This window comes from Cupressus sempervirens, chromosome 5, assembly GCF_028749045.1.
Source record: "Cupressus sempervirens isolate cs-2001-9-10 chromosome 5, ASM2874904v1, whole genome shotgun sequence".
Classification (NCBI taxonomy): Eukaryota; Viridiplantae; Streptophyta; class Pinopsida; order Cupressales; family Cupressaceae; genus Cupressus; species Cupressus sempervirens.
In genome coordinates, this window is record NC_143122.1 from 287,714,745 (window position 1) to 287,741,442 (window position 26,698).

At 34.2% G+C, this 26,698-nt stretch overlaps 1 protein-coding gene and 1 pseudogene across 1 annotated transcript; both read left to right on the forward strand.

Moving 5' to 3' along the window:
* The window catches only part of LOC149555697 (putative xyloglucan endotransglucosylase/hydrolase protein 10), a 39,661-nt pseudogene extending 26,401 nt beyond the window's left edge, over nucleotides 1-13,260 (forward strand).
* Nucleotides 13,261-14,569: 1,309 nt separating this feature from the next.
* LOC149555698 (peroxidase 35-like) lies at nucleotides 14,570-15,222 on the forward strand. The gene is made up of 2 exons (XM_089833679.1): nucleotides 14,570-14,890; nucleotides 14,979-15,222. Exons 1-2 carry the CDS (start codon nucleotides 14,672-14,674, stop codon nucleotides 15,189-15,191), a joined length of 432 nt encoding a protein of 143 aa, XP_089689805.1. The 5' UTR covers nucleotides 14,570-14,671; the 3' UTR covers nucleotides 15,192-15,222.
* The last annotated feature ends 11,476 nt before the right edge of the window (nucleotides 15,223-26,698 follow it).

Here is a 26,698-nt window from a genome sequence, read left to right on the forward strand (position 1 = left end):
TTTTCCATTTTATTCTCTTGCAAATAAAACATATCTAGATACATGTGCATTTAGTTTCTTTTCTCATTTTTTCCTCTGGCTATGAATTAATTATATTCAAGCCTTTGCAATCATTTTTAGTAGTGCTATAATAAGGGCCTGTTTGGTTGCTAGAATAGGAATAGGAAATTAGGAATATGTTTTGTATTTTTTATTTGGTGAACTAATTGGCATAGGAAATAGAAATACATATTCCCATTTTGCCTCTAAAATGAGCTTATTCCCATTCCAAAACATAATTGTTATTGGAATATCCATTCCTATTCTCAATTCCTATGACTGTAACTAAATGAACCCTAAAATTTATAATTACAAACTAAAAATTTGAGTAGTTTTTATTGGGTGGATATTGTTGCTACAATAATCTATATTATCAATAGGAGTCCTTCTAGTGTCCTACAAAAGATGACTCCATATGAAGAATTTTATGAGAGAAGGTCTAATATTAATCATATTAAAAAATTTGGTTGTCTGTCATGTGTTCATGTACCTAATCAAAATAGGAAAAAGGTAGATGCTAAATATGAATCATGCATTTTAGTGGGTTATAGTGAGGAGAGAAAAGATTAGAGATTGTATAATCCTTTTACTAATAAGCTTCTTCTCTCAAACGATGTGATTTTTTATTAGGGGGAGTTTATGCTCATAAAAAAATGGTATGTTTAAAATCCAAAATATATTTTGAATGATTATATTATTGATAATAATAATAATCATGAGAAGTGAAATAATGGTTCTATTTCAAGATCTTCAAGTCATCCAAGAAACCCCTTACCAAGTCCAAGCATTAGGCCAAATTCAAGTCTAAGCACAAACCCAAATTTAACTCCATGGCCTATAAAGAAGATGAGAAGAATGAATGATATTTATCAAAGAAGTCAAAATCATGCACATGAAGAAAATCCAATAGGCGAGATAAAACAATTTGCATTACTTGCTCAAGCTGATTTTGAACCATAATTTTTTGAAGATGCATGTGCTAATGAGGTTTGGATGCAAGAAATGAAAGAAGAGATGTATTAAATTTATAGGAATTAGACTTGGTATCTTGTAGAGTTTCTACATTAGAAGAAGAAGATTGACACGAAAGGTCTACAAGATCAAGTATAGTAGTGATGAGAGTGTTAAAAGACACAAGGTAAGATTGTTTGTTAAAGGTTTCACTCAAAAGTATGACATAGATTGTGATTTTTTTCTTGCACTAATAGAAAAAAAAGAAACTATTCGGATTCTAATCTCTCTTGCAGCTCAAAAAAATGAAATATTCATCACATGGATTTGAAAACTTCCTTCTTGAATGGGTACATAGAAGAGGAAGTATATGTGGGGAAGCCAAAAGGTTTTGATGTTCAAGGAAAAGAAGATCATGTTTAAAAGTTGAAGAAGGCCTTCTATGTTGTCAAGAAAGTAGTGCCACAAGTATGGTATGCTCAGATTGATGGATATTTTTAATAGAATGGCTTCCAATGAAATAAGAATGAACCTACCATTTAATAAAATTAAGAAGGTGATGATATTATCATTTTAAGTTTTTAAGTTGATGATTTAGTATATATGGGTAGTTATCCTAAAATGAAAGATGAATTCAATGCTACTATGGTGGATGAATTTGAGATGAAAGATCTTCATCTCATGAAATTTTTTCTTGGAATGGAGGTTTATCAAGGTAAAGATGATATCTTTATTTGTCATTTACAAAGTATGCAAATGATATTTTGACGAAATTTGATATGGATGATTGTAAACCTCTTTCAACTTCATTTGCTCATGGAGTTTTGTTGTGCAATGAAGACAATGTTAAATTAGTTGATGAGATAAATTATAGAAGTATTGTTTGGAGTTTGATGTTTCTAACACATATAATACTAGATATTGCTTATTCAATTTCTCTTACTACAAGGTAAATGAAAAATCTACTAGAGTTAGGTATGAAAGAGGAAAAAATGATTTTGTGGTATGTGAAATGAACTAGATCAATTTTGGTATTCATTACTACTCTCTTAAAACAATCATTTTTGTTGGATTTAGTGATTTACATTGGGGAGGTGTTGTGGATGACTATAAGTCTACATCTAGAATTTTTTCTCTTTTGGTTCTAGTTTGATTACATGGACTTCAGGAAAATAAAAAATTGTTTCTCTCTCATCCATAGAAGAAAAGTATGTTGAAGTTACTTCAGCTGACACACAAGCTCTTTGGCTAAGAAAAGTTTTTGTAAAAATTGTCGAGAAGAAAATTCAGCTTACAACAGTTTATTGTGACAATTTAAGTTATATTAAGGTAGAAAACAATCTACTTCATAATAATAGAAAAAAAAACATTTTGATTTGAAGTATCATTTCATTTGTGACTTGGTAAAGAAAAAGGAAGTTGAATCAAAACACATAAACACCCAAGATCAACTAGTAGATATCTTCAGCAATGTAGTTGAAAATAATCATTTTTTTGTTCTTTGTGGTCAAATTGTGAGTCTGCTCAATATCAAGGCGAAGTATGTTGATAATTGATGATGCTGCTAGAAAAAACCTAAGTTCTTCCTTAAGAAGGTTTTAGTTAGTTTTTTAGTTTTTTATGCAAATAAGAATGTTTTATATGTATATCTTTCGGATTGAGTTTTATTTATTTTTATTTTTATTCTCTTCCAAATAGAACATGTCTAGATACATGTGCATCTATTTTTTTGCTCATTTTTTCCCTCAGCTATGAATTCTTTATATTCAAGCCTTTGTAATCCTTTTAAGTAGTGTTTCAATAAAGCTTATATTTTTAGAAATTATTCTTGTGTAAAATCTAGATTCGGGTGATTTCTTATTTTCTCTTTATAATGAATCCTCCCCTTCCAAATTGTGTACTAACCAAGGCATTGTGCAGAAAATAATTAGTCATCGATTTCATTCAAGGAAATTTCATGTAACAACTTCCTATTAACATTGCTCAATTTTATTAACAACTAGAAGAAGTGACCATGCAAGCTAATGAAATAAGAATGATGGTCTTTTTATTTAGTTATGTATAGCTAGATCTTCTTTATATATTGATCTATTGTGGCTCCAATACTGTCAGTATTAAAAGGAAGCTAGAATATTTATAAATCAATTCATATTCAGTTAGCATGCAATGGCTAAACCAAAAGATAGCTCTTTGAATGATTTTGATCTATGATATAAGAAATTATAAAAATTCTCAATTATTATTTTGACACATTAGTGTGGTGGTCATGTTCATCCTTGTTCCAAGTTTATTTAATTTATACTTTTTCTTTTACTAGCTTATACATCTTAGGCTTGTTAGAAATAATAGTCCACCAAGATAACTGAGAGGGTGGGGAGTTGAATCAGTTATCCATTTAAAACATTTATCAACCTTAATTAATCTTAACCATGCAACTAAAGTAAACAACAACTATAACAAGATGCACATACACAATTACACTAGATTTGTTAACTAGGGAAACCCTTGATCAAAGGGAAAACCCTATTGGGAATGATGCCCACAATGAGAATGGATACTTTTAGGAGTCTATAAACACATTCAATACTTAATAGTATCTGTTGGAAAACTTTAAATCCCTGTTAGGATATTCCAACCCTGTTAGGAGTTGTGCCAACCCTGTTAGGAGATGTAGAAGGAAGAAGTACCCACTGTCCAAATAGCTTATGCGGCAAGACCACTGAACTTCACTATCCAACTGATCTTCAACCATTCCTTGTAGAATAATTGTTCATACTGTACTTTACCCTCTTTCCTCCATCCTGTCAATTGTACCAATCACTGTCAGACCTTATACAGTAGGTCACAAATCTCGAATCCAAATATCAAATCTTAGATCTCTAAATAAAACCTTGGCAATGAAGTCATCTCCAACTTCGCTCTACTCTTCTACTTATCTCCTTTTTACTCTCGTTCCTTACTTATCTCTACTTCTTACATCCATACATAAAAAAGGAAAATGTCCTTCATTTATACCAAGTCCATAAAATAATTCCTTGAGTCAGGTATTACACATTTTCAATTAATTATTATAGGATCTCATTAAGAATACATTTTACTTAAAAATAACATCAATTTGTTGCCTTATAACTTTAATTACTTTTTGCACGTGTATTATTATTACAAGCGAGATTAGACACATCATCTCTAGAATGTCTTCTATCCATGATTCTTAGAATAATAGCTCTGTTAGGAAATATAAAAAGTTTACTAGAACATGAATCTGTAAACTCTATCTCTGGATTGTCTCTACCAAAACTTGCATGAATTCTTCTAGATTTAATATATTTTTCCTCTGAGGTTATCTACATATGCTAGACACTTAGTAGTATATCCCATTAATCTTGCTAAATGAAACTACTCAATTAACTATCTGCATGGAACTTGATCTTTACAGTTGTTCTTTTGTCAGATACCACAAAAAACTACTATGTTGACATCAATGACAAATATAGTCACAAATGCAACATATCATCATGATAATGATCTAATCATGTTTCTACAATTCTCCCCCATAGGAATATCCTCAACATTAATGTTTTCAACAATCTGTCCCTTTGGCAATTATGACAACATATACGAAAAACATCGAGTTCCAAGAATACCAATAGTTAAAGATTGTTATACTTTCTTTTCAAATCCTCTTCATCAATTATAAATGTTTCTCCCCCATTGATATATCTCAATATTCTCTATATCAAAATGTTAAATTCATTATGTAATCTCTCCCCCATTGAAATCAATGTCAAAGGTTTCAACAGTCATCTATCTCTACAACAACTTTCTCTAACCTACTCAAGTGTCCAAAGACACTATTCAAAATATCATCTATTAAGAGTCCTAAATGACTATCCATCACAGATACTCCCCCATATAGGAAGCATCAATATTCAGTCCAGACAAAACAATAGTGCTCTTCACCACTGGATTGATGCATTCTTGCATCATATACTCTGATGTAGGTAGGGGCATACCCCTAGCATACCTTGCAAATACTCAAAAGTCTACTTGGGAAGAGGCTTGGTGAAAATATCTACAATTTTCTCCTTGGTGCTTGCATATTCCAATTTGATTTCCTTTTTCGCAACTCTCTATCTCTACATGTGATATTTGATAGAAATGTGTTTAGCCTTAGAATGCAACACTGGATTCTTAGACATATTCACTGTGCTTGTGTTATCACAATTTATGACAATAGGTTCACTAAATTCTATCCTTATATCCTTTAGCATCTACTTTATCCAAACAACTTGATTACCATTGTTTGTTGTTGCAATATTTTCTACGTCTATTGTACTCTATGAGATACAATCCTACTTTTTTCTTAAAGAAGAAACCAATCTTTCTTCAAGAAAGAATGTTCCACCACTAGTGCTCTTTCTATCATCCATATTGCCTACCCAATCAGCATCAGTATAAGCATATAAAGTGAAATCATTAGATTTGTAATACCACAATCTGAACTCAATGTTTCCTTAAGATATCTAAATATCCTTTTAACTACTACATAATATAATTCACTGGGATCAACTTTAAACCCTGCAACAATTCCAACTACATTTTTTATATCTAGCCTTGTGTGAGTCAGATATTGTAATCCTCCAATCATAGATCTATACTTCTTCTACTCAATAGTAGGTGTCTCATCCTTTGTACATAACTTTTGTCTAGTTACCATAGGTGTTCCAACTAGTTTACATGTTTTCAAACCAAACCTTTTCAATAGATCTTTCAAATTCTTAGTTCAAGAAATAAAGATTCCTTCTTTATCCTATACAAGTTGTAATCCTAGGAATTATTTCATTTCCCCTATCATGCTCATTTCAATTTCATTCTTCATTTCTTCTAAAAACTTTTCACTTTCATTATCATCTCCTCCAAATATGATATCAACAAATATTACTAAAATCATCAACCCATCATCTATTTCTTTCCAATATAGATTACTATCTACCATACCTTTGATAAATCCAAGTTTTTTCAAATGCTTGTCCAACCTTGCATACCAGATTTTGGGTGCTTGTTTTAAGCCATACAATGCTTTCTTTAATCTACATACCATGTCATTTTCATCTGTTAAAGGAAAACCTTTAGGTTGTCTTATCTATACCAATTATTCAAGTTCTCCCTTTTGAAATGCTGACTTGACATCCATCTAATATACCATAAATTTCTTATGTGCTACATAGTCTAAGAATAACCTTATTGCTTCAATTCTTTCCATAGGAGCATAGGTTTCTTCATAGTCTACTCCTTCTTGCTATGAGTAACCTTTACATACCAATCTTTCTTTGTTCCTTACAACTCCACCTTGTTCATTCATCTTGGTCCTGAATACCCATTTTGTTCCTATCACATTCTTGTTTGTTGGTCTAGGGGCCAATTACCATGTCTCATTCTTCGCTATCTGATCTAGCTCTTCCTTCGTAGTTTTCTTCCAATATTCATCTCTGCATGCCCCATCTACATTCTTTGGTTATACTTGATATATCAAACATAGTTCTTCATTAATTCTACTTCTTGTCATCACAACTTTATTTTTACTGGCAATGATCTTCTCTAGTGGGTGATTATTTGTCATATTCTTACCAAAAGTAGGAGTTGTTATCTCAACTCTTAGCTCAATTCTAGGTTTTGAACTTTTTTCCTATAATAACTCTCTTTTATTCTATAGATTACTATTACTCTCAATGAATACTTCATCTTTCTTTTTAGTAATAACAACATCATCATTGATATTTTAGTTGACTATTCTTTCTTGTATCCTAAATTTTTCATCAACTTTTACATTTGCACTTTCAACAATAGTCTTAGTTCTCAAATAATAACATCTATAAGGTTTATTTTTTAATGAATAAGAAAGAAACATGCCTTCATAACTTATAACATCGAATTTACCAACATCATAATCTCTTTTGATATAACATTTGCTGCCAAAAATTCTAAAATACTTAACTATGGGTGAGTGACCAAACCATAGTTCATAAGGGGTCTTGTTTGTGTCTTTTTTGACTTGCACTCTGTTCATAGTGTAGACTATTGTATTCAAAGCTTCTCTCCAAAATGTCTTGGATACATCATTCTTAGCTAACATAGCTCGTACTGCTTCTTTTATTGATATGTTTCTTCTCTCTGCAATGCCAATTTGTTCAGGGCTTCTTAGAGCAGAAAACTATCTTTTTATTCAATTATCTTCACAAAAGATGTTAAACTCATTTGAAGCAAATTATCCTCCTCTATCTAATCTTAAATATTTAATCTTCATACCTGATTCATTCTCAACTCTATTCTTGAATATCTTAAACTTGTTAAATGCCCAAAGTTCTCATTTAAGGAAAGCAACCCACATCATTCTAGAAAAGTCATCAACAATAATCATAAAGTACCTTTCACCATAGAATCCTTTATTCTTTGCAGGACCACTAAGATCTGTGTATACAATCTCTAACTTTTTTGTAGTAATTAACTTCTTGCTGGGAAAAGAAGTTCATTTATGTTTTTCCAATACACACTTCTTTCAAATTGTGTTAGTAGGCTTTATAATCTTAGGTAAATCACTAACTACAAACATATTGCTAGTTTTCAAAATGTTTTCAAAGTTTATATGACAAAATATCTAATGTTATAACCAAATGTCATCTACCTTAGCAACCAAACATGTCATTTTAGTAGGATTCAACTGAAATACATTACCTCTAGATCTGGTTCCTATTCCAATTACCTTTCGATCTTTGTTTCTGATCATGCATGTCTCCTCTATGAACTATAATTGATAACCTTTATCAAATAGTTGTCCAACACTCAAAAGATTGTGTTTCAAACCATCAACAAAATATACATCCTCAGTGTTAGTCTTACCACCAAGAGTTATAGATCCAATACGTTTAAGATGGCAAGCTCCATTGTTTCCAACTTTGAAAATGCCTCCATTATAACTTTTGAAGTCAAAAAACTTGTTCATATCACCAGTCATTTGATGTGAACAACCACTATCAATTATCCAATTAGATTTCTTTTCGACCTATGATACCAAAGCCATTTTCTTTGGAAGTTCATTTATCTTTTGCCAATACACACTCCTTGCAAATTGTGTCAATATGCTTTATAATCTTAGGTAAATCACTAAATACAAACATCTTGCTAGTTTTCAAAAAAAATTAAAGTTGATATGACAAAATCTCTTATGCTATAACCAAATGTCATCTACCTTAGTGAGCAAACATGTCATTTTAGTAGGGTTCAAATGAAATACATTACCTCTAGATCTAGTTCCTATTCCAATTACTTTTCCATCTTTGTTTCTGATCATGCATGTCTTCTCTATGAACTATAATTGATAACCTTTATCAAATAGTTGTCCAACACTCAAAAGATTATGTTTCAAACCATCAACAAAATATACATCCTTAGTGTTAGTCTTACCACCAAGAGTTATAGATCTACTACCTTTAAGATGGAAAGCTCCATTATTTCCAACTTTGAAAATGCCTCCATCATAACTTTTGAAGTCAACAAACTTGTTCATATCACCAGTCATATGATGTGAAAAACCACTATCAATTATCTAATCAAATTTCTTTTCAACCTATGATAGCAAATCCATTTTCTTTGGACTTTCCTCTTTAATAGCTACAAATCCTATTTCATTAGCTTGTTCATTAGAATCATCTTCTTCATTGGCATTAAAAAAATATCTATCTCTTCTAGGTTTGGAATTTCCTTTATACTTTTTCTCTCTTTTAGGACACTTAGATGCATAATGACCAAACTCATTACAAGTCCAACATTTAAAGATTTTCTTACCATCTTTTTCACTTCTTACCAGAAGGGCTACTACTTCTTCTATCTTTCTTTCCTCATCAAATCTGCTATTGCTAGAAAAATCTCCTCTACCACTTGCGCTCCTTGATATATTAGATCAAATGTTTAGGGCACTAAAAGTTGTCTCTATTCTAGAAAATTATCCAAATTGTCTAAGCTCATTGTCAATTGCTTCAAGTCTCCTAAGTAATGTTTCCTTGGTAAAATCTTTGGTACAAAAGATCAACAACTATATCATTTGGATTTCATCTTAAATGGTTGCATTAAACTCTTTAATATCTTCCAGATCACCTCATCATCTTCCTTGGTTCCTTCTCGAGATCTGATACTTGTAGTAATTTTTGATTTTTTGCCTACTACATATGTTCTCATAGACTCATCTTCCATTATTTTAGCATCTTGAAATTCAAAAATCCAACTTTGTAGCCTCAATTTCTTAGAATGTTCATCTCCTTCAAAAATATTTTCTAAAACTTTCCAAATCTTATGAGAAGTATCAAGTGATTTTACCTAGTTGTACTCAATTTTAGGAAGTGCATACAAAAGTGCTTCTCTAGCTCTCATTTTGCACATGAAAAGTTCTCATTGTTCCTCCATACAAGTTTCTTGTGAACTTTGAACAATAATTGTCTTATCTAATTTTGTCAAGATCCAATATCCTAGACCCATACACAATAGATGTGTCTTCATCTTTTCTTTCCACTTGTCATAATTTGTTCCATCAAACTTTAGACTATCCTTTTTTAATATGTTCGCCATGGATCTCCCAAAGTTGTCAAACATTATCTTCAAGGACCTGATGCTCTGATACCAATTGTTAAAAATAATAGTCCACCAAGATAATTCAAAGGAGGCGGGTGAGTTAGTTATCCAATTAAAAAATTTATCAACCTTAATTATTCTTAACCATGCAACCAAAGTAAACAACATCCATAACAAGATGCACATACACAATTACACTAGATTTTTTAACTAGGGAAACCCTTAATTAGAGGGAAAACCCCAGTGGGAATGACGTCAACAAAGATATACTTATATATATTCCTTGTTAGAGGATGAACCATGTTAGGAGTATATAATCACATTTAGTACATAAGAGTCGTTGCTAGGAGACTTTGAGTCCTTGTTAGGAGATTCCAACCCTGTTAGGAGTTGTAAAAGGTAGAAGAACCCACTGTCCAAATACTTTCTAGGGAAAGACCATTGAACTTCACTGTCCAACTGATCTTCAACTATTCCTTGCAGAATTATTGTTCATATTGTTATTTGCCCTCTTCCCTCTGTCCTGTCAACCAGACTAATCACTGTCAAATCTTTTAGACTAGGTCACAAAGCTCAAATCCAAATATCAAACATCAAATCTCTAAATAAAACCTTGGCAATGAAGTTATCTCTAGCTTCGCTTTGCTCTGTTGCTTATCCCCTTTTCACTCTCCTTCCTTTCTTATTTCTACTGCTTGCATCCATATATAACAAAGAAAAATGTCCTTCCTTTACATTGAGTCTATAAAACAATTCCTTGAGTCAATTATTACACATTTTTAATTAATTATTATAGGAACTTAATAAGAATACATTTTACTTAGTGACAACATCAATCTATCACCTTGTAACTTGAATTACTTTCGCACATGTAATATTATGATGAATGAGCTTAGCCATGTCATCTCTAGAATGTCTTCTATACATATTTATCCTTGGTTCTCAGAATAACAACTCTATTAAGAGATATAACAAGTTTACCAGAACATGCCTTTGTAAACTCTATCTCTAGACTATCTTTAGCAAAACTTGCATAAGTTCTTCCTAAATTAATATCTTTTACTTCTAAGGTTATCTCAATATAATAGACACTTAGTAGAATCTCCCATTAATCTTGCTAATGAAACTACTCAACGAACTATCCATACCAACTTGATCTTTACCATTGTTCTTCTGTCAGATACCATAGAAAATTGTTGTGTTGATGTCAATGACAAACACAATCATGAATGTAACATATCATCATGATAATTATCTAATCATGTTTCTACAATACTCCCCCATAGGAATATCCTTAGCATTCATGCTTTCAACAAGGCTCTCATTTCCAATTTAGACTCTCCTGGCAATCTGTACAGTGATCTTGAAATTATATTTCAAGGAAACTTACACTCGTTAATTTAGATATGTAACTAAGAAACAACTAACTATACATGGCTATTGGTCTTTAACTATTACAATCTATATAAATATTAAATATATATATTTAAAACCCTCCCAAAATATTGTGATGTGTAATCTCAAACAATAATTTCACCTTGAAACTACAATGAACGAAAATAATATATGAATATATTTCAATAATAGATTTTCCAAATTACTAATTTTTCTTGACCATCTTATAAAAGTATTGGAAAATAATTATATATATAATGTAATGCATACCTTAAAATATTGACACAAATAATTTATGTAGATTTAATAGAATTAAAATATAGTTAGCTAGTGCTTCCAAACACTCTAATACATCAAATTGCCTGTCGCATCTTCACCTACTATTCACAATAATGCAATGGTTAAGAAAAGTTAAATAAAAAATGATATCTTCACTGTAAAAATGAGCAAGATTTAGAATTAATCAAATAGATTTGAGCATAAGTGAAAATTAGCAACATGTCTCATATACCCTTGTATATGTAGTATATAGACGATTCCTATGAAAACTTTCTAGCATACATCTAGTTCAACATTTTTTGACAACATTTTTTTTAATGATGGGTTGAGTATTAGCTAGGCCTAAGAAACTAAACCATTTAATACTACTAATGTTTTAAAATAGAACTTGGAGAAATACCTTGGGCCTCCATGATAAGGGATGCCAAGTTGGTACATGACCTTGAGGCTCCTTAGATATTCATCACCTAAAAGTAAAATGTAAAGCTTAGCATGAGTACACTTTAATTGTTAAAGTATTCCTTTACATGGGGAAAACTGGTGAACAAAAAGGAATGTCTTATCAACAAAAGGGTGTGCGGCCTATTCATTATAAATAATAATAAAACAATAAAATAACCAGTATAGATATCTTAAATAAATCTATCTAAAGAAATGTTAATAATATCCACTACAAAATAATTATAATTTAATTTACTACATCTAAAAAAATTATATTTCATTTATCTCTATTTATTTAATTTTTTACTAACTTAAACTTTTTATTTTTATTGATGATTTATATCTCCAAATATTATAATTTAAACAAATATTTTATGTGGTATTTATTAAATTATTTTTAAAAGCATATTCTATTTATAATAATATTTAAAGTTTTGGCATGTAGATGGTTGTCAAATTTAAGGTAGAAGAATAAAAGTTAGCATTAAACATGCTCACACCATCCCACTCAGGCTTGGAATTTGACGGTCACCCCCACCTGTCATATATTTTTTTATGATAGCTAAAAAATTTCATGTCTTTGATTCTACGTTTTGGTAAAAAAATTAATTGTCAATTTTTCATTTTAAATTTAAATATTTTATAAATTAAAAAATAATAATATTAATTAGTAATATATGCAAAATTCTCTATGAATAACTTGTAATTGTAAATTAGAACTATATACAATATTATGAAAGAAGCAAGTTTCTATGTTTATTTATGTTACTTTAAGAGATTTTTAAATTTTATGGTTTTAAAAATAAATTTTAAAAATTATTATATTATATTTCAATAAGATTCTAAATTAATATAAATATATATTCATCAAAATAGAAACATAACTAAACAAAGAAAAAAATAAGAATATCTATAATATAAAATAATATATATTTATCATACATATATATTATACATATTATGAAATCACATTTATATATAATATTAAATATAATACTAAGTTATCTATAAGAAATATTGATTGTTTAGTAATAAATTAGTCTATCAAACCATACGGTCCTACAATTTTTAACCTATCATATGTGGTTCAAAAGTGAAAAAAACAGCCATCAAATTCTAGGCCTGTTCTACCGTAAGAAAGCGATGCAATTAATAAATGATAATTTGGGAAAGAGACGCAATTGTTTATTCATGATTTGCCCACCATTCGTGGAGAAGATGCCGCGGGCTTGGCGCTTTCTTTCCAGCCAAATGATAGATTTTTTAACCAAATTTCGTTTATACCTTTTACGTTATAATTGGCTATTTAGCCACTACCGGAGGTACTGAGGCATGTATGACCATATATATTATATACCCATGGATGTTTGCACCGTCCCTACTTGGCTTTGTTTTCACTAAGTAATTTACAATTAGTTTGATCTGATGTTTAACTGATTCCAGGGAGAAGCTGGAAAATCTGTCACTTGTGGACCAGTCCTCCCTCGAATTTTCTACGCTTGTTTGGTTGCATTAATTCGGAGAATTCTGTAACATGCTGGGGTGACTTGCGACGCTTTTTCTTTGAAAAAACAAGGGTGAAAAATCCTGTATGAAACCTCTCAACACTCCGCGTCTGTAATTCCTCGCACGCTAAAACTTTGGCGCCCAAAGTTGGTAACCGACAGTCTGTACTGTTTACCCTTGACCATCACCCGAAACCCTAAACCATTGACCATTATTCCAACCTCGCTCGCTACGTTGACGCTATGGGGAATCTACATGTCGTAAATTAAAGAAAACGAGTGAAATTAATCGTATCTGAGATAACCGCTAACCTACAAATCAGTAAATAATGAGATAGAATGTGAAGCTTAACAGTTGCATGACACTTGGGATTCCTTTTTTTAAATATTAAAGGTGAACATTATTGTATATATACATGCTTAGTCATTGAACTCATATTGCTTGGTAAGTTGTGGAGACCCACTATAACTCTGTCTCTGGCATCTTTGATTAGTTTTTTGGTTTATTTTTATGTTTTAGTTTAATTATTTTTCATTATGTTCTTCTGTTCATTTTGAATCTACACATAATAGAATTTTATTCAGAAATATCAAATTTCCACAACCCATCATAATTGTTATTACTATTCTCTTTTAGATGTTAGACTGTAATTAGTGATTAAAAGTACTTATGAAGATGAACTAAAACTGGAATTAAGCTTGACATTAATTCTTCCTATTATAAATAAATCTCTTATTTCTTTATTGAACAATTATTATGAATTTATCCTTATAATAAGGAGCCTTTATTATTGTTATTAGTTATAATAATGAACTTTTTAATGATAACTATATCATTGCTACTCATATGGTGATGAGATTCACATGCGCACCATTATTACACGGTTCTTGTAGTTCAATGTGTAGATGATCTTGCTCGACGCGCTTTCTTACTGTAGAAGAAGGTATAGATTTATTTTCAATTTATTTTATTTTCTTACTTGTTAAGCCTCTAACTTAGATCCCTATTTTATTTTCGCTCTAGGAACTGAAATAACTAGTATGTTTACTGGTGTATGAAAAAAAAGACCTGCTCACCGTTTCTACCATAGTGTCTGCCTGATCTTGTTAGATAGAAAATAGATGATTTTCACAACCAAACGAGCCCTCTTTTTAATCGTAATGTAAATTAAAATCAATCTTCTTAAAAAGCAGCAAAAGATTATAATAATTAAGCAATTACCTATGACCTTGTCCTTAACGTGTGGCGGTGAATAAGCTAAGGAGTTTCATGTGACCTTGAGGTTAAAATGGTAGTCAACAGACGTTATCGTAATGTCTAGAAAGAAACGCTCAAGGATTAGATTTCGGGGCTGAAGGTATACTCAGCCATGTAAGCGCATTCGTCTTATATTGAAAAGGCTTGGGGTTTTCGCATTTGTCTGGTTTAGTGTGTGGAAATGAGAATGTATCTGTGGGCGGGGGTGGCTGTGGCGTTCATAACGTTATTAACATTGGGAGGGTTCGATGCGGAGGTCTCTCTAGATTTCCGTAGTTCGGGATGTTCACAGGTGGAGGGCATCATAAAAGGGGAGATCGTTGGGAAACAGGCTCCAAATCTCGCCGCTGCTACTGGAGATGCACGCCGCTGCATATTTTTCCATGATTACTACGTCGAGGTAAGTTTAGTAGTCTTGAAACCCTCATTTGTTGCCTGGAGAATTTTGTAATCAGTAAATAACGTGGTCATGTGCACTTTGCGGGCAGGGATGCCGTGCAACGTTGATGATAACATCTGCTCCGGAGAACAAGGCAGATATAGATCTGCCTTTGTCGACAGACGGATTCGATCCCAAGCCCTCGGCCATCGTCTCTTGCGCGGAAATTGGGGCTATTGCAGGCACGGATCTTCTAACTCTGGTAATACACAGTCGCCGTTGTGGATTTATCTATCAACTTATTTCGATAGTAGTGCAATAAACCAGAATATTTAGTCACTGAAAAAGAATTTAGAGCGAAATGTGCCGTTTTTCTGATTATCCTGGTAGGATTTTAGATTTGCTATCACATTTTTATTAGATTTGTCACCTAGATTTACATCACATGATATGAGACCGAATTTAAATGATTTCACAACCTCAATCGGGAAACGTCTAAACGTAACTTGGGTTAATTTTTTTCATTACTTCCTTTGTGAGAAATATTAAATCACAACTTAAAAAATTTCATTTGGCACAAACTATTGATGAGTGCTAGTTTTAGTCAGCAGCTTAAGGAGCCGAGTGACAGGAGGGTGCCGAGTGAGCTCGGCACATGAAAGAGCCGAGTGAACTCGGCACGTGAAGGGCAACTCAGCACCAAAGGATGCCGAGTAAGCTGGGCAGAGTGAATGCCAAGTAAGCTCAGCTTAAACTGTAGAGAGAACTTCTACCAAGGACAATGCCGAGTGATAGAACTTATAATGTGAATATTTCCACCATTAAAATCAAAGACCCAAAGCTTAAAATATTCAACAATAAACTTCACAAATGCAATGAATAAGGAGCAATAGATTCACGTATGCTTGCTTTCTTGCTATTCAACTCTAATTGAAACTATTACAAAATCTGGGAGCATTTGGCTTCAACTAGAAAACCCTAAAATAACCCTAAAACTTTAAACTAGAAAAACTTCAAACTTGCAGCTCTAATGGCTGCATACAATAGTGCCTGGAGCAATCACTGCTTCAACAAGTCAAAATAACAATAACAACTTACAGAACGACAAGAGATCCAACACGTACTGAAACTCTTCTGCCTTCTGAACACTTCATGCTGATTTGCTGATCGATTTCTTTTTCTTTCCTTTCTCCTCTGCAACTTTTATGTTCTCTCTGATCTGTTGAACTCATTGATTGAATGAGAGAGAGAGAGAGAGAGAGAGAGAGAGAGATTCGTTTCTTTTTTGTCTTTTGCCAAATATTCTCCCCCTCATTTGCAAATTTGAAAAAACTTACCTACCTGCATTCAATTTTTTATCTATTCTATAAACTGTCAGGAGGTAGGTGAGCGTTTCGCTCTAGGGATAAACTAGTAACACATTAAATATTTCAACACTCCCCCTTTGTCCCAAGCCAAACAAACAAGGATCACTGCTGATCCAAATCAACTATACCAAGACTCTCTCTTAGGTGTACAAATGTTCCAATCTCTAATGGTTTGGTAAAAAGTCTGCTAGCTGCTGCTCAAACTTACAAAATTCCACCTTGATATCCCCATTCTCCACCAACTCTCTGATGAAGTGATATCTGATCTCAATATGCTTGCTTCTCCCATGGAATATTGGATTCTTAGACAATGCAATTGATAAGATGTTGTCACAATAAATTGTGGTTCCATCCTCTTACCTTTCATTCAAGTCTATCAAGATCCTTCTTAACCAAATAGCTTGGCATGCTGCTGCATTTGCTACTATGTATTCAGCCTCTTTTGTAGATTGAGCAACAATAGGTTGTTTTTTGGATACCCATGAAATCGCACCCAATCCCATATAAAATGCATATTCGAAAGTGCTCTTCTTATCATCTATACTTCCACCCTAATCACTATCTATATAACCTACCAACTTGAATTCATGTGTTGCAGTATACAAAATTCTAAATCCCTTGGTACCTTTCACATACCTTAGGATCCTCTTTCCCACTTGCTAATGGGAATCCTTTGGTATTTCCATAAATATGGAAATCAAACTTATTGCATGCATTAAGTCTGGCCAAGTTACAGTCAAATATACTAAACTTCCATACATATTCTTGTATAGTGTTGGATTCACTCTCTTGCTAGAGTCTTCCTTGCCCAACTTTAGACCTATTGTTGTTGGTGTGGGGACTACCTTACTATTCTACATTTTGAATCTCTCCAAGATTTGACTTGTATATTTTTCTTGAGAAATGAAGATGTCATCATGCATCTATTTTACTTCTATGACTAGAAAGTACTTCAAAAGACCAAGGTCTGTTATCTCAAATTCATTTTTCATGGCCTCTTTGAACTCACAAATTAGAGCCTTGTCATTACCTGTAAAAATTAAATTATCTACATACAAGACAACAGTCAACGCATTTTCATTTGTTGCCTTGATGTAGAGAGTAGGCTCACCATTGCTTTTGCTAAAGCCATTGCTCATCAAATATGAGTCAATCCTATTGTACCATGCCCTTGGATCTTGCTTGAGGCCATAAAGAGCTCTCTTCAATCTATATACTTTGTGTTCTTCACCTGTAACTTCATAACCAGGTGGCTGCTCCACATAGACTTCTTCCTTCAATACACCATTTAAGAAAGCAGACTTCACATCCATTTGAAATGCCTTCCATTTGTGCTGAGCTACAATTGCTATGATAGCATGCACGGTTTCCATTCTTGCAACCGAGGCATGTGTCTCATCATAATCTCTTCCATACTATTGTTTGTAGCCCTTGACTACCAACCTTGCCTTATGCCTATCACTCTTGCCTTCGCCATTACATTTGGTCTTGTAGACCCATTTCACTCCAATCACTTACTTTTTGAGAGGTAATTTAGTTAGCTCCCATGTCTCATTCCTTTCTATAACATCTATTTCCTCATCAATGGCCTTACACCATTTCTTCTCCTTAATAGATTCTTCAAAATATATTGGATCACTATGGGAAAATAATGCAAAATTAACACTCTCATCATAATCTTCATACCTTTCATCTTGGAATATCTCACTAAGACTCTTGGTCTTTCTTGGTAATAGGGAAGAGAGTGTGGGATCAGAAGCTTCACTGGTACTACTTTGCCGACTAGTCCAATCTTCACTGTTACTTGACACTAACACTCAGTCATGCTTAGATGAGCTCGGCAATGATTGAGGTTGCTTGTCTTTTCTTCTATTTGCTCCTTCTTCTTGATGTTCATCAGCATCCTCTTTACTCATAATTGCCATTTTACTTGAGGTGCTTGATGATTCATCAGTCGGTCCATACCATGACTAATTTTCAAGAAATTTCACATCTCTTGAGAGAATCATCTTATTGTTCAATGGGTCATACAATCTATATGCCTTTGATTTTGAGTTATACCCTCTAAAGATACACTTCACACCTTTGTCATTCAATTTTTTCATTTTCTCTTTAGGTACATGTGCATATGCAACACATCCAAACACCCTTAGGTGTTCAACTATCCATCTTCCTCATGACCATGCTTCTATTGGAATTCTATCACGAACAGCCTTTGTAGGACACCTATTAATTAGGTAAATTTATGTTGCCATAGCCTCTCTTCAAAATTTAGTTGGGAGACCTTTCTCTTTCATTATGCTCCTTGCCATTTCAACAATGGTCTTGTTCTGTCTTTCAGACACTCCATTCTACTGTGGTGTATAGCTGGCTATGAGCTCTTTCTTTATGTCATATTTCTTGCAAAGATTTATTAAAGAATTGGAGGTATACTCCCCTCCTCTATTTGATTTTAGGACCTTTTTATAATGTCCACATTCTCTTTCAGCCTAGGCTTTGAACTCAAAAAACTTGCATAGGACTGACCAGGCTAATGTGCACTAATTCCAATGGATATCTAACCCTCCTAGAATTTTTAGAATTAAAGGGAAGCCTGTGTTACTTACCCAAAATAAAAGCCTCACACTTGTCACATGAATTTTCTATTCATGGAAAATTTTCTACCATTCTTTTATTTAACAAAAAATTTAAACAAGCATAGCCAAGATGACCATACCTAAGGTGTCATAGCCATGAAAGGTCTTCAATCACACTCCTTAGAGCTGATTGTGTGGGAGCTATAGCACCAACTTGAGATAAGAAACATTTCTCTATCCTCAAGGGAAACATTTTATTCTTTGTCATTGAACTACTACAAGTAAGTTCTTGCTCCCATCTTTTTCATGAATGACACACTTGTCATTCTCTATCAGTACTTTGTATCCATTTTGAATGAGCTAACCAATGCTCATCAGATTGTGCTTCATACCAGGGGCAAAATACACATTTTGTATTTCTTTCTTCTCACCTTGCTTGGTGCAGACCATAATAGATCCTTTTTCCACTACTGGTAGGGTTCCATTCTTACCCATTTTAATCTCAGATTTGAAACTCTTGTCAATAAATGAAAACAAGGTTTTATTACCATTCATGTGGTTGCTACATTCACTATCGAGGTATTAAACTTTAGGGTTTCCTTCTTCACCAACATTGCACATTATGAAGGTAGTGGCATTATTTCCATTTCCCATGTTCACACCAACCACATTTGCTTGTCTTGACTAATCATTTTGCTTCTTCCAACATTCACTTGAATAATGCCCATATTTATGACAATAGTAGCATTCTACATTACTCTTATTTGAGTTGTAGTTTTTCTTACCTCCTCTTAAAGTATTTTGTGAGCTACTTGCTCTATCTGCTCTTCCTGAGCTTTCTATTGCAGCATTTCTTTGTCCTCCATTACTTCGGTCACTACCTCTAGAGTTTCTACCTGAGCCATTTCTTCCTCTCCCCCTTCCTCTTGGATTTGACTAAGTCTTGACTCCTTGCTCTTGGGAAGAAGAAGATGCAGATCTGTCGATCCTATGCTCATGAGTTTGAAGAATACCCATCAACTCATCTATTGTCAAAATAGTTAGTTATTTTTCCTCTTCTATGGTCATGACCAAATTATCATATTTATGAGGTAAACTCCTCAATATCTTTTCCAGTATCCTCTACTCTTGATAGTCTTCTCCATTTGACTTTAGTTGGTTAATCACATTGGAGGTCCTTGAACTGAAATCTACAATTAATTCATTTTCCTTCATCTAAAGGTTCTCAAACTCCCTCCTTATATTCTATAGCTTTACTATATGAACTTTATTAGTCCCCTTGAAGTTTGTCTCAAGGATATCCCAAGCTTCCTTTGCATAATTTTCTGTTGCAATTTTGAGAAAAATCGTCTCTGTCATTGCTGCCTCAATCAAACTTAATGCCTTAGCATCCTTTCTCCTTTACACTTTCAGTTGAGTATTTTGTGCATTTGTGAGAGTAGCATACTAAGTTGGGCCTGTCAAATCATTGAACCCATTAATCACAAACTCTCATAAATCATTTGCAACCATTATGGTCTTCATCTTCTTTGCCCATGTATCATAATTTTTTCCATTGAAGGGTGGTGGTTGTTGCCAAATGTTTCCTGCATCGACTGCCATGTTAAATATCCTAGAAAAAATTGCCCTAACTCACTATGGATGTGTGGCCTCAAAGCTCTGATACCATGTGAGAAATATTAAATCACAACTTTAAAAATTTCACTTGGCACAAACTATTGCCGAGTGCTAGTTTTAGTCGGCACCTTAAGGAGCCGAGTGACAAGATGGTGCTGAGTGAGCTCGGCACATGAAGGAGCTGAGTGAACTCGGCATGTGAAAGGCAACTTGGCACCAATGGATACTGAGTAAGCTAAGCAAAGTGAATGCTGAGTAAGCTCGGCTTAAATTGTAGAGAGAACTTCTACCAAGGACAATGCTAAGTGATAGAACTTATAACGTAAATATTTCTACCATTAAAACCAAAGACCTAAAGCTTAAAATATTCAACAATAAAATTCAAAAATGTAATGAATAAGAAGGAGCAATGGATTCACATATGATTTCTTTCTTGCTATTCAACTTTGATTGAAACTATTACAAAATCGGGAGCATTCAGCTTCAACCAGAAAACCCTAAAATAACCCTAAAACTTTAAACTGGAAAAACTTCAAACTTAAACTTTAAACTTGCAGCTCTAATGGCTGCATACAATAGTGCTTGGAACAATCACTACCTCAACAGGTCAAAATAACAATAAAAACTTACATAACAACAAGAGATCCAACATGTACTGAAACTCTTCTACCTTTTGAACACTTCACACTGATCTGCTGATTGATTTCTTTTTCTTTCCTTTTTACTCTGCAACTTTTCTGTCTCTTTGATCTTCTAAACTCACTGATCAAATCTCTGTGTGTGTGTGTGTGTGTGTGTGTGTGTGTGGCATGAGAGAGAGAGAGAGAGAGAGAGAGAAAGAGAGAGAGAGAGAGAGAGATTCCTTTTTTTTGTCTTCTGCCAAATATTTTCCCCCTCATTTGCAAATTTGAAAAAACTTACCTACCTACATTCAATTTTCTATCTGTTCTATAAACTGTCAGGAGGTAGGTGAGCATTTGGCTCCAGGGACAAACCAACAATGCATTAAATATTTCAACATCCTTCCCCGTGGTAAGATTTGACCTATTCTCTTCAATCGAACGCTCTGATACATGGGTGAACAAGGAATGGCTCCCATTATAGAAAGATGACAGCGTCGGGAACAAACATTCAATAGGTCACTGAAGGTGTTGAGCCAAGTCTGATTGGTTTGGGAGTGTGCTACACCATCCATCAACTTCCATATTTCTTCACGAATGATTGGATTAGATTCGAGTTTTATAAGAATTTGATGAAATAGATTTCTATTTAATCTAAAAAGGTGAAACAAGAAGAAGAAATAGACCCAACCAAGTCCGATTGGTTTGGGAGTGTGTTAGACCATCCATCAAGTTCCATATTTCTTCAAGAATTATTGAATTAGATTCAAGTTTTATAAGAATTTGATGAAATAGATTTCTATTTAATCTAAAAAGTGAAACAACAAGAAGAAATAGACCCTTCCATAATAGGCAATAAGTCCATTAATACATAACTCCATGGATAGAAGTGGATTTCTTTCTAGATTTGCATTTTTTCAACAATCACACAATTTTCATCTTTAGAGAGAAGTTTTGTTTTTGCGAATGTTTTAATACGAGAGGAACTACAGTCAAGGGAGGTACATGCATGGAGTTTTTTCTAGGTAGAGTAAGATCTATCCAGCGATTTCTGATTGGAGAATGATATGAACACAAGAAGATTTTCCATCCTTAGACAAAGGGTCAAAGTACACCCAAGGAATTTGTCCAGCAGGGTGATAACCGCCATGTGTTCATTTCTTTTAGGTTACAAGGGCCTCTTTTACATTCTCATGATCATTATACATCCCACATTAATGTACACTCTATTCATAAATAAAGCAATTATAGAAAAACTAGGACTACTACAACGAACAAAAAGTAGTTCAAATAAATTGCATAATATTGCATATCAGATTACACCTTTATTTATATGAATGTTGTAGTATTCATAAACATCCCAAAATTATAGAGGTTATCATAAAATCACTATGATAGAAACTACAAAAGGAAACCAAAATCTAAAATTTAGATCTGAAATTTTTAAAAAGACATTGCTTAAACTAAACTAATGTATATGTTGGCCAAAGAATGGTTTTAACGTGTGAAAAATCAAACTATTGCAGTCACTGATTATTAATCTCCTATCATAAATGATTATCAAACTGCTGAAAACAAATTCCCAGCTAATATTGAAAAATAACACAATTGCAATTTCACTTATAATACGGAAAGAAATGAACAACACAATGAACACAATATTTTTGGACAATTGTCCCTGAAAAAAACCCTAAGGGAAAACCAGTTCTACAGATGAGGAATTATATTAAACTTCAGCAAATCAAGAGATACAAAATTCCTTGCCTCTCATTGGCAGAACTCCGACAACCTCCTAATTTCTCCCGCTGATATTCCCCACTGCTATCTCCACGCTAACACTGCAAGACTGTTTGCTAACACTACAAACGTTTCTTCAAAACTTCTTATCCAAATGACCCAATGACCCTTTTTTATACTACTCCTATTGGTAAACCAACGATCGAGATTAAATCAAACCAACGGCTGAGATTAAGACAACTCGACAGCCAATAATAGAATTGGTTGCAAGGTGTCCAAAAGGGAATCTCTAAAATTAGTAAATAATAACCATTTACTAATTCTTGGCAAGTGGACAAACAGCTGTCCAAACCACCCATAAATACAACTGCTATTCATAGATAAGGACGAACAGCTGTCCAAGCTACCCATAAATACTACTGCTATTTTCGGGTCAGAAATAATAGTTGTCCATCTAACAATAATTAACACTACCTCTTAGCGAGGAAGTTGTTCTGCATGACACCCATCTTATCTCTGAAAAAGATAAATTTGGCCTTTCCCAAAGCCTTCGTCAGAATGTCTGCTACCTACTCCTCTGTAGGTATGTACTGTAGCTGAACAACTCCCCTTTGTACACAATCTCTGATGAAGTGATATCTGATATCTATATGTTTAGACCTATCATGAAACACTGGATTCTCAGACAACTTGATGCAACTCTGATTGTCACAATGTATCACAGTAGTCTCAACCTTCTGACCAAACAAGGCTACTAACAAATTTCGAAGCCATATAGCTTCATATGTCGCCATGCTAGCTACTATATATTCTGCTTCTACTGAACTTAGAGCTACAGACTTCTGCTTCCTGTTGAACCGAGATATAACTCCTGATCCCAAGCTGAAACAACACTTTGAAGTGCTCCTTTTGTCTATTGTACTTCCTGCCCAATCTGCATTGGTATAGCCTATCAACCTGATACCTTCACCTCGAACATATCTGATCCCATACTCGACTGTACCATGCAAGTAACATAGCACATGCTTAGCTGCTATCCAATGCATTCTCTTTGGTTCAACCATGAACTGACTAAGAGAGTTAACTGCAAATGCTATATCTGGTCTAGTGTTGACCAAATACATAAGCGAACCAATCAACTGTCTATATAAAGTGGGATCTACATCTTTCTCCTTAGATGTATCTATCTTCCTCCAATTCATGATCATGGGTGTAGACATGGCTTTGCAATCCTCCATTTCGAATTTCTTCAAGATTTCAATGCAATATTTCCCTTGACCAAGAAAAATCTCCCCATCTGTCTGCCACACTTCCATGCCTAGAAAGTAGTGCATAAGTCCTAAATCCTTCATCTCGAACTCTTCTGCAAGGTTCCTCTTGCAATCCACTATGAGCCCTAGTGAACCTGTAAGAAATAGATCGTCCACATAAAGAACAAAAATGAGAATCTCACCCCTAACCATCAAGTAGTAGAGGTTAGCATCTGCTTCACTCTTCACAAAGCCTATTTTCTGCAAGTATGTATCAATGCACTCATACCACACTCTAGGAGCCTTCTTGAGTTCGTATAATGCTTTCTTCAATCTGCACACGTGGGTCTCTTTGTTGTGCGCTACAAAGCCTTCTGGTTGTTCTATGTATACCTCCTCCTTCAACTCACCATTGAGGAATGCTGTCTTGACATCCATTTGATGGATTTTCCATCCCTTCTATGCTGCAAGTGAGATTACAGCTCGTATAGAAGCATACCTGGCAACTGGAGCAAATTTCTCCTCATAGTCTATTCCATCCTTCTGAGAGAACCCCTTTGCCACGAACCTAGCCTTGTATTTCTCGATGCTACCATCTGCACCGTGCTTTATCTTATAGATCCAGCGTGATCCAACTACAGCCCTATTTTTTGGTCTAGGTACTACCTCCCACACATCATTCTACATTATTGAAGAATATTCCTCAACCATAGCATCTCGCCATACCTGATGTTCTGCAGCTTCTTGATAGCTAGAAGGCTCACTATCTACCAACTAACTAACTAATGCCACATAGTCATTAAACTTGGCTGGTTGTCTTCGTTGTCTAGTACTCTTCCTAGGAGCTCCCACAAACTCCTGAGTATCCCTTTGTGTATCTGGAACCACATGATTCCTGCTGCCAACTGTAGAGGATGAAATTTCAATCTCTAAGTCTTCTAGATGCATTTCCTGTTGCACCTATTGCTCCGTACTCTGTGAATCTTCACTAACTGAGTCTACATTCGTACTGGTAACTGTACTTGAGCTTTGCTACCCTTGACTTGGTCTTGGAGCTTCTGTTGGCTGCTCACTCTGATCATCTGCTGGCAAAACTCTGGATCTCCTGAATGCCTTGTCCTCCATGAACTTGACATCTCGTCTGACAATAATTCTTTTAGTCCCTGAAATGAAAATCCTATATGCCTTTGAAGTCTCACTGTACCGAAAAAAGTACCCCCTTTCTGCAGTCTGATCTAACTTTGTATGTGTATCTCCAGGAATATGACAATATGCCAAACTCCTGAATATCCTGAAGTGACTAACATCTGGCTTCTTCCCTGTGAAAGCCTCCTCTGGTGTCATCTTCCCTAGCACCTTGTGTGGAACTCTATTCTGAATGTAGACTGATGTATTACATGCCTCTGCCCATAAGTAACGGGGCATGTCCTGGTCATGTAGCATAGCTCTTGCTGCCTCTGATATAGAACAATTCTTCCTCTCAGCAACTCCATTCTGCTGTGGATTGTAAGGAACAGTCCATTCTCTCTTGATTCCTTCTCTGGTGTAGAACTCTTGGAAAACATTTCCTTTGTACTTGCCTCCATTGTCTGACTGAAGAACCTTTATCTTCTTTCCTGTCAAGTTTTCCACAAGAGCCTTGAACTCTTGGAATCGACTGAAAACCTCATCCTTAGTCTTCAAGAAGTATATCCAGGTCTTTCTAGAGAAATCATCAATAAAAGTAACATAGTACTCATATCCTCTAAGAGATTTTGTCAACATTGGTCCACAAACATCTGAATGTACTAGATCAAGAACACCCTTAGATCTGGTGTCACTCCTTGGAAAAGATGCTTTCACAAACTTCCCCAACACACATCTCTTACATACATCATCATGCTCTGTGCTCACCTCTGGAACACCTGTCATGGTCTCACGAAGCAATCTAAGTGCTCCATGATGAATATGGCCCATCCTCCTATGCCATAGCTCTCCAAGATCTCTAGGATTATTTTTGCTCATAAGTGCCTTAGGAGCATCAAACTGCAATCTATAAAGGTGACCACTCCTAACTCCAATAGTTATGGGTGATTTCCAATCCTTGTGCTTAATTAACACATGTGTCCCTCTAAAGAGTACATTATACCCCCTATCTTGAAGAACAGATACGGAAATCAAATTCATACCTAAGCCTGGCACATATAACACATCATGAAGTGGAATTATCTTTCCATTCTCTTTGAAATTGAATAGTCCCTTTCCCAATAGGGTTGAGTTTGGACAAGTTTCCCATAGAAATTTGGATGTTGGTGTCCTCCTCCTTGTAACTGGAAAAGTACTCTCTAACTCCTGTCATATGAAATGATGCCCCACTATCTATATACCAAACAAACTGTGAGGTTGAGCTAACCATACAAGCTATGAGTGTAAACTCATTTTCCATTCTACTGGAGAGTTCTTCTGCACTTGCTGAAGCTGCCACTTGCTTCTTACCCTTCTTCCTCTCTGGGCAATCACTGACATAGTGGCCAAACTCGTGACATCCAAAGCACTTGACCTTAGAAAGGTCCTTCTTCTTCTTTTCACTTTGTGAATTTGATCCTTTGCTAGATCCCTTCTTTGCTTTCCCTTTACCCGTTAAGGCAACGTTCTCTTGTTCCACCTCATTTTTCTGACTCTT